This window comes from Gordionus sp. m RMFG-2023, chromosome 2, assembly GCF_954871325.1.
Source record: "Gordionus sp. m RMFG-2023 chromosome 2, tfGorSpeb1-WG-v2, whole genome shotgun sequence".
Lineage (NCBI taxonomy): Eukaryota > Metazoa > Nematomorpha > Gordioida > Chordodea > Parachordodidae > Gordionus > Gordionus sp. m RMFG-2023.
This window is the reverse complement of record NC_088776.1, coordinates 13,818,151-13,829,305: the sequence shown is the minus strand read 5'-3', so window position 1 is coordinate 13,829,305 and position 11,155 is coordinate 13,818,151. Positions and strand designations below refer to the sequence as shown.

General features: G+C 25.4%; 1 protein-coding gene across 1 annotated transcript; it reads left to right on the top strand.

Annotated features, from left to right (window-relative positions):
• The first annotated feature begins 843 nt into the window (after nt 1-843).
• On the top strand, nt 844-2,549 carry LOC135924096 (ATP-dependent DNA helicase PIF6-like). The gene is made up of 2 exons (XM_065459142.1): nt 844-884; nt 2,024-2,549. The coding sequence occupies exons 1-2, from the start codon at nt 844-846 to the stop codon at nt 2,547-2,549; spliced, it is 567 nt and encodes a 188-aa protein (XP_065315214.1).
• The last annotated feature ends 8,606 nt before the right edge of the window (nt 2,550-11,155 follow it).

The following is an 11,155-nucleotide window of genomic DNA, read 5'->3' as shown; positions in this document are numbered from 1 at the left end:
TTACTATTCGTACTTGTAGAAATAATAAAATTTACTATTTATATTCAATTTTTTTTAAAAATAAAACAATTCTTACGGAAATTTATTTTCCAATATTTTTTTTTATTACAAATCTAGAAATTATATAATAATCTATTAATAAATAATATACAACCAAGTTTTAACGAAATATTTTAATTTATAATGCCAACCAAATTTTAGGGGCTAAGAGATTTTTTTTTATTGTTTATTCTTTATAAGACATTCGATAATTTGACAACAAAGTCCCAACTAAGATAATACCTTCATTAGCACTTAAATCCCTTGTTAATCAGATGAACTATAAGACTGGTATGAACTCACTTTAAACTGTTAAATAACAGAGATAATACCTTTCGGTAAAAATTTTATATTAACATTTTTTTATATCATTTTAACATTACATTTTTTTTTTAATATCAATTTGTATTTCACATAATTGGTTATTTTTTTTATTGTTAAGATATAAAAAGGAAAATTGTTTTTGGTTAAATCAGTTAAAATAATCAAATATAATTTATAAAAAATAAAAAATAAAATAAAAGATAAGATAATTATGATTTATTCCAACAATATATAGAAGAAAATTCTGTCTAAATATATCATGGTAATAACACATAATAGAGAATTATATCCAAATTCTTCATAAACAAAAAACAATATTAACAAAGAAAGTCCAATTACCCTTTCACAAAATAAAATAAAATTTTAAAAATTAACTTAATGTAAAATTTGAATAAAGGAAATATCTATACTATAATTTCCGATGTCCTCACTACGTCACCGTGACATCATGTCATCACTACGTCATGTAATCGTTACTTCATGTCATCGCTGCGTCATGTCATCGCTGCGTCATGTCATCGGTACGTATTTTTATTTTTTTTTATTTGTTGATTTTATTTATTGATTTTATACAAATAGATGATCCTATAACTTAATTTTTTATGCAACTGTAGGAGGCCATATTAAAATCATTGTTAAAGTAATATATTATTTACCAAATATTATAAATTATTAATATTTTATATAGAAATTCAATTTACTTGTGAGGTAAGCTTGAGAAAATCTTTTTAAATTATTAAGATCTTGGATGCTTGGAAAAAGTAATACATTATTTACAAAATATTACAAATTATTAATATTGATTGGGATTTTTAATGTTAAGTCTTATGTTAATATACATTAAATATATCTATTTACAAAATATTACAAATTATTATATTTTATATAGAAATTCAATTTAACAGATGATCCTATAACTTAAGTTTTCTATGCAATTTTAGGATATTATATTAAAACTAATTGTCAAAGTAATACATTATTTACTAAATAGGAGTTATCTCCAATAATACGAGGTAATATTTTTTATTTTTTATAATAATATTAGGGCAGACCTTATTTTGTCATGATTCTCTAATAAGTGGTTTGCCCAAGCTTTCTCTTCCCTTATTACAAATTCACTTGTTTTTTTGTATATATAACTAGGAGTTAACTCATAGATTAATTGGTAAATCAAAGATTTCTCATTCATTAATTATAAATTTAATATCTCTAGGCTTGGGACAATTTTTTCAAAATTATTATGGGTTCGACTGGGCTTAAAAAATATTTCTCAAAATTAATATTGGCTTGGTTTTCAAAATTATTAAGGATTGAAATGGGTTTGAGAAAATCTTTTTAAATTATTAAGATCTTGGATGCTTGGAAATTTTTTCCAAATAATGTGGGCTTGAACCTAGATTGGGATTTTTGATGTTAATGTTGATATAAAGAAATATATTTTACCCGTAGACTAATTGGTAAATCAGAGATTCCCTCTTCATTAATTATAAATTTAATATTCCTGGGCTTGGTTTCAAAATTATTATGGGTTGGACTGAGCTTAAAAAATATTTCTCAAAATTAATATTGGCTTGGTTTTCAAAACTATTAGGGATTGAGGTGGGCCTATAAATATTCAATAAATTAACATAATTCTGGGGGATTTAATTACATACATAAGTGCTGATGAAACGATAACCGAGAAAGAAGCGACGTTTTATCCCATTGAATTTCTAAACTCTTTAAGTATATCAGGATTACCACCTCACAAACTTTTACTCAAAGTCAGGGTACCTATAATATTAAAGCGTAACTTAAATTCTGCTTCTGGTTTAAATAATGGGACTAAATTGATTATAACTTATTTGCTACCAAATATAATTGAGTCGGAATTTGTTTCTGATAGTTTTCTCAGTACTAAAGTTCTCATTCCTAGAATAAGTTTAATTCCTATAGATTCTGATTTGCAATTTTCCTTTAAGCGCCGCCAATTTCCCGTGAGACCTGCTTTTGGCATGACAATTAATAAAGCTCAGGGACAAACGTTGAACAAAGTTGGCATATGTTTATCTCATCCTGTTTTTTCACATGGACAGCTATATGTAACTATCTCTCAAGTTTGTTCTCCTCATAAACTAAAGATTATAACCAATGATAAAACAAGAACTACAACCAATGTGGTATATCGTGAGGTTATATTCGACTAATCCCGCTTTATACGAATAAGAGTGAACATTACTTAGTATGATATTATTTTATAATTTAAACAATTTTATATTATTTAAGCATCCTACGTATTTTTAAAGATATCCATTTTGTCGGGCCGCACATAATGCTCTTTTATCTCTGATGAATATTTTGTCTAACTGAAAATTATACAAAGTACATTTTTAAAATTTAACTAAATGAATATATCAATTTTTAAGGATCCTACTTTTTTTAAAGCATACCATTTTGTTGAATCCACCATTGCTCTATTATCCCTGCTGATTATTTTTTATAACGCACAAAAAAATGTATATAGTACATTATTTTTATTATAAATAATTTTATATATGATTTTATATCTATTCCAAAAAATCGAATATTTTTTATAATTTAAATAAATTTATATTATTTTAAGCATCCTACGTATTTTTAAGGCTATCCATTTTGTCGGGCCGCACAATATGCCCTTTTATCTCTGATGAATATTTTTTCTAACTAACTAAAAAATATACAAGGTACATTTTTAATATTTAACTAAATTAATATAACAATTTTTAAGGATTATACTTTTTAAAAGTATACCATTTTGTCGGATCCACCATTGCTCTATTATCCCTGCTGATTATTTTGTATAACGCACAAAAAAATATACATAGTACATTATTTTTATTAAAAATAATTTTATATATGATTTTATATCTATTCCAAAAAAAACGAATATTTTTTTATAATTTAAATAAATTTATATTATCTTAAGCATCTTACCTATTTTTAAGGCTATCCATTTTGTGGGGCCGCACATAATGCCCTTTTATCTCCGATGAATATTTTGTCTAACTGAAAATTATACAAAGTACAAATTTAAAATTTAACTAAATTAATATAACAATTTTTAAGGATCCTACTTTTTTAAAAGCTTACCATTTTATCGGATCCACTATTGCTCCTGCTGATTATTTTGTATAATGCTCAAAAAAATATACATAGTACATTATTTTTATTATTAATAATTTTATATATGATTTTATATCTATTCTAAAAAATCATTATATATTACAATATTTAATTTATTCAATTAAAATTATATATTTATTCTTAAGGTTCCTACCTTTTTTAACAATACTCCTTTGTTTTCTATTTTTAGGATTTTATATTTATTCCAAAAATAATACATATTACGGTATTTATATATTATTTAAATTATTCTATATTTATTCACAAGGATCCTATTTTTTTTTTAAGTTTGCCAATTGGTCTCTCCGAATGGTATTTTATTTTATTCCTACCTTGTAAAATTAACTTGAGAATTATTTTTTTTTACTTTAGAAAACTATACCCATCTTATTTCCTATTTATAATTGTTCAAATTTTGATACATCAGCCATTAATAATGAACAAATGCAAAATAAACCTTTAAATATCATAATAGGCTTGATAAGTCCCCCCAAAATTTTTTTTGATGATAGCCATCCAACTACTAGATATTGCATCTAATATTGACCCATCTACTGGTTTACATTATTTTCATGTTTGTTTAATTTCAACAATTGTTTATTTATATTTTTGCCTGATTTATTTGTCTAGGCTAACCAAACCTTACTCACATTACTACAAAACATGATGAATCTGTTATGGATAAGCAAAGAAAATAATGACAAATAAACAAACGCCTTGCCCGTTCTAGAGTTACTGGTAGCCAAAATAATAAAGAACTACTCTTGAAATTAACTCCTCTGGATGTTTATTTTATTTTTCTTATCTTATGTTTTATATTTATATGTTTATTTTATTTTCACTCAGTTGCTTCTAAATGATATTTCTATCACCACTACCACAATCCCTATGCAACCTCTGCCTATTTTTTAACAAATATAAGCATTCAATTCCTTACTATTATTCACTTCACTAGGAGTTATTATAAATATTACTTTATCCGATTCTCTGAGAAACTTTCATTAATATTTAGAGGAATGTTCAAACTTGAATGTGCAGTACGGCCATCTTCATCAACTTTATTAATGGAAAAATATGCCGTAGTTCTGTCGTGGCCTTTATAACAATTCTTACTACCTTTTTATGGTTGAGTTAACATTGTCGTTCATGATTCTATTTTAGAGGGGGCTACCAATGCTGACATTGACAGAAATATCATTTTGCATTCTTCTTTTACTAGTATCCCAAGGCATAGGCATATACCTCATCTTTATCAGGACGTAATGTGTTTTGTACACTGCTTTGGTAATCCGTCATTACTTTCATCTACAACCTTAAATGATGTGAAATTGTACTTTAATTATTTCCTCTCCAGACGACCGCCCAGATTTATTTTGTAGCTTTTTCCATCAAAAATAAAAATGTCAACAAGGATTTGTTCTTAATTTTATCAAATACACAACATAATAATCATTCCTCATTATTTTTTAAAAAAATTAGCCTAAATTTATATGTCAATAAAAAATATTTTCTTAAAAAATATATAAATAATTTGCAAATAAGTTTCATTAGTGTTTAATATCATTTTTGTAATTTAAATAGATAGCATTTTTTTTTAACTTAACATAAAAATATAGACAAATAATTTGGGAAATGCAAGACATACATTAAATTTATCCGAATAGCTACAATAACCCTATATAATAAACAACAATTTATTTTTTATATATAATTTTAATTGATCATATTACCAAAAAGTATAAGAGTCGGTTATTTTAATATTATTTGTCATGATTCTCTAATCAGTGATTTGCCCAGGCCTTCCCAGTTTCCCTTAATACGGAATTCACATGTTTTTTTTTACATCTTAAACTAATTGGTAAATCAAATATTTCCCCTTCATGTGATGATAAATCAATTAAAAATTTAACTATCCGAGGTGGGAAAAAATTTTCAAAATTATATTGGATACGACTGGGCTTGGAACCTTAAAATAAATATTAGCTTGCACCTGGCATGGGAATATTTTTTACAAATTGTTAAAAGTTGAGCTGGGCTTGATGAACTTTTTTATAACTATATGCTTCCTAATATTGTGAGCATGGACCTGGCATGACATCTATCGTAAAAAAATGAATAAAAATCTCATTCCCCATCATTTTTGACGGGCTTTCTACTAGTTTATTTAAAGTTCTCATATCGATTTTTTAACTTCTATTTGTCAAATTTTTTTAACAACTTAATTTAATCTCTTTTTAATTCCCCTCACTTTTCCGTTGATTAGTTCTTTTTCATCAATAAGAAATATATTTTTCATTTCCAAACATCTCTATATCTTCACCAGTCATTCCAAAATAATTTTGTTATAAATTCCTTTAAATTTAATTTAAATATTTCATCAAATCTCCTTTAGTCCTAAAATTTTCTGATTTTAAAAGGGTTTTGCCTCTTTGCTAGCCTACTAAGGTTAACTTAGATTTTTTTACCCCCCCCCCCTAACCTATTATCAACTGCTTGTTTTCTTTTGCCCGTATTTATTTAAAATTATTATATTTCCTCGCTTATCAAGCTAGGTAATCTACTTCTAGACTCGGCCAAAGAATCTTCTATGTTTAATTGAGCATTTGAAAAATTCTATTTGTCTCCATTAAAATAAAACTACTAATGTTGTTAAACGGCTCGTTATGAGCCGATTTTTAAAAACGGCTAACTCAACAGAAAAATATTACGCAAGCCTAAAGATTTTGCTCAGGAACAATATACATATATTATCGAAATCTCAAGACTTGGGCAATATTTTTCTGGCTAAAATATTGAGTTAGCCGTTTTAAAAAATCGGATCAAAACGAGCCGTTTAACAACACTAATAACTACATAGAAAAGCAAAAAAAATACTAATGAGTGACATATATTCCATTTTTTAACAGTAATTTGTCGATTCATCCTTATCTTTGTGATATCTATTTATTTTTTTGAATATACTAAATGTTGTCATCTAATTATGAATTAATTTTTAAAGATAATAATATAATAGGAAAATGAATAATATATAAGAATAAATTATTATATAGAAATTGTAGATTATATTTAAATTTCGTAAATTAATATAATAAATTCTGTCTCGAATTCGGGGTAAATCACTATTAATAAAATATTCTATTAAGAGGAAAATTTACATTTAATCACAATATAATAAATTGAGTAAATGGCTAAACGCGATTCCGAGTATGGAATAGAAGATATTACTAAGGAACACCAATTTGAAATCGCAATTAGCTGGTTTCTATACTTTGTTCTGTATACACTCGGTTTATAGCAAGCTAGTAGACTAATTTGGTAAGCATTGTTTCTTAATCAGCACCTGCTTTTTGCTACGCATAAATTTTAATTAGTAGATCGGGTTTTCCTTGATTTTCAATATTTTCCTAATGATTTGTAGGGAGTCCTTAGAACTTTTGAATGAGGACCAAAAACCTATATGCAGCGTCTACATGTCAGGATATGGATGCAAACCCTTCTCATAAACCTATACCTACCACTTGAAAAAACTGCTGTCTTCAGCGGCGATATTTTCACATTATTTACCTTTTTGATTAAATAACTTAAATTATTACTAACTATCATAATATTATGTAAATTTTTTTAAACATGATTTCAATTAAAAACCTTGAATGGATTATTATAGTGTATTTTTTGACAAGAATATGAGTTTACTGATTAGCTCGATTAATAACATTTAAAATGGTTTTATTTGAAAATGAATGTATATTATTGCAATATATTGATTTGGTCAATGTTTAGCGATATCATTGTATTAATAAGTATATAATATAAGCATTAATTTTTAAAACAATATATTTTGCTCTCTTTCATTTAAAAATTTAATGTATATACCCTCCCCCCCCCCATCATTCCTAATAATTTTATCCTACCCCCTACTAATTGGATATAAACAGATACCCCCACCAACCCATCTTTTTGTGAAAACGCTGTATATGTGATATAACTAAAATGTCTTTGCAAAGTATTAAAAAACTACATTGGTATCTATCATAAGTTCCTTTATACCCTTTTAATTGAAATTTTGATCCCTTAGAACTCCAAGAGGAATAAAAGTCTAATAAATACAAGTCCCGTTAAATTGCTATAATGTATTTATTCCAACTAATCTTTAAATTTTCGTAAATTCTTCTCCCCAATCACTAAAATCTTTAAAGATATCAAGTAAAAAAGGTCAAAAAGGAATGGGGAAAGGCTTCCCATTGTTTAAAAAATCTCGATTTGAGATTTATTTATAATCTCTCCTGCAAATTATACTAATAAAAAGCTTGTACCTATTACGTTGCGTTTAGAAAGAAATCGGCTTATAAAATAAAAATATAAACACTTGAAGAGAACACTTATTTATTAGGCAGACTGTACAATTACAAATGTTAATTTTTAGAATTTATGTCTTTTTAAAAATATTCTTTTAAATTTGTAAATATTCTTTTTAATAATTTATTAATTTGATTTAAAATCTTTCTTTTTTATATATATTTTAATAGAATGAAACTTCAATTTGAAGAAAAACTGAATAGCCTCCTAATGACTTATAGGATTTTTGTTTGTATTCTATTTAAAAAATACAGGTAAAATTATTTAGACCTTTGCTTTTGATAATTCAGCAGTTATTTTTTAGAAATTATTACATATATTAATATAAAAGAAAGTTTTCTCTAAAATATTATGATTAGGAATAAATAAATAATATTTAAATGCATAACGCATTTTATATTATTAATACATAGAGGTTTTCCAACAATAATTTAGAAAATAATTCTTATTCTAGAATCTTTAATTGAGTCCAAAACAGAATAATAAATTTTTTTAAATTATTAGTTAGTTGATAATAGTAGAATGGTCATCTTGTTAACATTACTCAGATACTAGAATTTTAACATTTAATTAGGTTTAAAACAAAGTAGTTGAAATATTTTTTATATTTTCTACGTGGGCATAATAGCTTGTAAATTCGAAAATTGAGTTACAGCTAAACTCACTTAATTTAAAGCCTAAGTGCAAATATTTTTAAATGCGGAAAAAACCCGCAATTCATTTAAATCAACAAAGACATAATGTTAAAATATATTTATAAAGGCAAATCGGTTAATCGCGAAATTTCGGTTAAATACGTAACAACGCTATTTTTATCGGATAATTGCGAAGCGATGATTTTTGGATGCGATATTAGCACTAGATAATTAAAAATTTATTTTTTAATTTTATTTCTAGAGTACCTTCCCCGTCCCATTTTTTAAAGATAAATAGGGCCGTAGGTTTTGGGTGTGGGCTGTTCTCGTGGTCCTACCTATCTGTTCCAGCCCACAGACGTTTAAATAATAGTTTATGAACTATTATGCGTACAAGTACGTGCGGCTTGCCCACAAACGTGTGAAGGGCTCCTCATATTTTACTTTATACCTAACTTAAATCTTCCAATTAGATGGAAATGAGGAAAACCTAGCGTAGCTCTGTTGTACCTACAACGTTGAGAGGGCGTATGCGTTTTATTCCGTATATAATCTTAGGCCTTTTCATTTTAATTGAGGCTACGAACCATTATTAAGATATTTTTATGTATAAATTGTTATTAGAAAATTTAATTTATTGAATCGAAATGATCACAATGCCTTACAAATAAACCGCAAGCAAGTAAGATAATTAGATTTCCTAAAACAGAGGCAGCATTATTAATTTGACTTACACAGATACGAAGCACACAAATTGCAGCCCAATGATGGCCTTGCATAGCTAGAAAAGATAGAATTTACAAAAACATTTGATGAAGTTATTCAAAATTTTATTAATATGTAGAATTTTTATAAGTCTAGGTGACTGCTGAGATTAAGAAAAAACAAAATTTTCTCACAATCTACAATAAAAGAGGGAACGATCTTGGAAAGTTTATTTTTTTGATAAATAATAAGATTTTGCTATTTTCTAGAAAGTGCAGAAAGCGATTACTTGAATGATGTAATAAAAAACATATCAGAACCTGATTATTTACCTAACAAAAGCAAAGTTATTGAATGGATATGACATTTTATGATGTATATATATGCTAACATGAAGGACCTATAACATCAAGAAGGCTGGAAGTTATTGTAAAAGGCTTATTAAAACATTTTTTACAAATTAATTAATTTTATGGAAATTATTTATCTGTTGATATATTCAATATAATAGAGAAAAATAAAATATCATGTGTGTAATTTTAATTTTGCAATTTATAAATTAAATATTAAAATGTTTTGTCAAATATGAAATTAAAAACATTTCTCAGTAAGTAAAATTAGATTATCTACTATATACTCATTTTATTTATACATCGTTGATTGCTTCTAATTTATTTTGAAGGGTCTATGTATCTAAATTAAAGGATTACCTGAGTTAGTATTGCCATATATGACAATTTATGAGGTGATAAATAGAAAGAAAAGAGAGATGGTCATTGGGAACATTACAGACATTTATTAATTATTATTATTAGCATAATGTTTATTATTCTTTTTTAGTGAATTTGAATATTATTTTATGTGCATAAAAATATTGGACACAATATACAACAGTTAACATAACTTTAAATATATATATTATACTAATTCTTATATTGTATATACCTGAATTTAAGGGTATAAACATAAAATGTATGTTTTAAGGTAAATATTATATTTCTTGTTACAACTTTTATATTACTGAGTTTTCTTCATCAAATTTTGTTATGGTTATATTCAAGAATGAATTAAAATTTTTTAATTAGTGTTTGTAAAGATGTCATATAAACAATAGTTTTCTTTTCTATATTTATTAAATGTTTCTCTAAAATTACTGATTATGTAAAATTTGGAAAGAAATCTTAATATGAATTGATGTATGTATTTTTGATTATATCAATTTAAATTTATATTTTTTAAAAAAACATGGTAATATCCAATTTTTTAAAAATATTTAAAAATTTTTATTTTAAATTTTGCTCTATCCAAATTATATACAAATTAGGGAAAAAATATTTTTAATCATTTTAAATTTATTTTAATAAACGTAATATGTGTACATTAAAGTTGTCAAATTTGATAGCTTTAGTGCTTGGAATATGTGTAAATAATATATTATTGATAATAACAATAAATTGGCTTATATTAAGAAAAAAATATATTTAATTTTATAATTGCAAAAAATCTGATAAGTGCAAAATAATAAATTTCTTTAGGCCCCTTGCTTGGCAATTATCCGGATTTGACGCAGACTCATTCGGCTGAGTGAAGCGCTCAAATTAGAAGAGTTTTACATAGTGACATAAAGGACAATTACACGTCAAAAGATTAAAAATTTGTCTAGCATATTGAACAATTATCATTTATATGGTAAACTTATAGGGATTAATATTTGCAAATATAAAAATAAGCCAAAATAATAAAATAGTATTATAAATGGTGAATTCGCTTTTTGTTTATTTCTTATATTTATTTCCAAAATATATATTTATAATATAATGATCGGATATTGGCAAAAACATTGCCATATTTTACAATACAGTTTATATAATTTAGAAATTAACTTATAGTGATAATAATTTGATGTAATGTTTGGTCACCTATCAAAAAATTCAAAATTTGGCTGAAGATAAAGA

What these genes read in the sequence shown, in the direction of transcription:
- LOC135924096 (XM_065459142.1), top strand. Translation starts at nt 844, where the DNA reads ATGTCATCGCTGCGTCATGTCATCGCTGCGTCATGTCATCG. An exon ending in ATCGCTGCGTCATGTCATCG is followed by an intron (nt 885 to 2,023) that starts GTACGTATTTTT and finishes TACATACATAAG; the next exon opens with TGCTGATGAAACGATAACCG.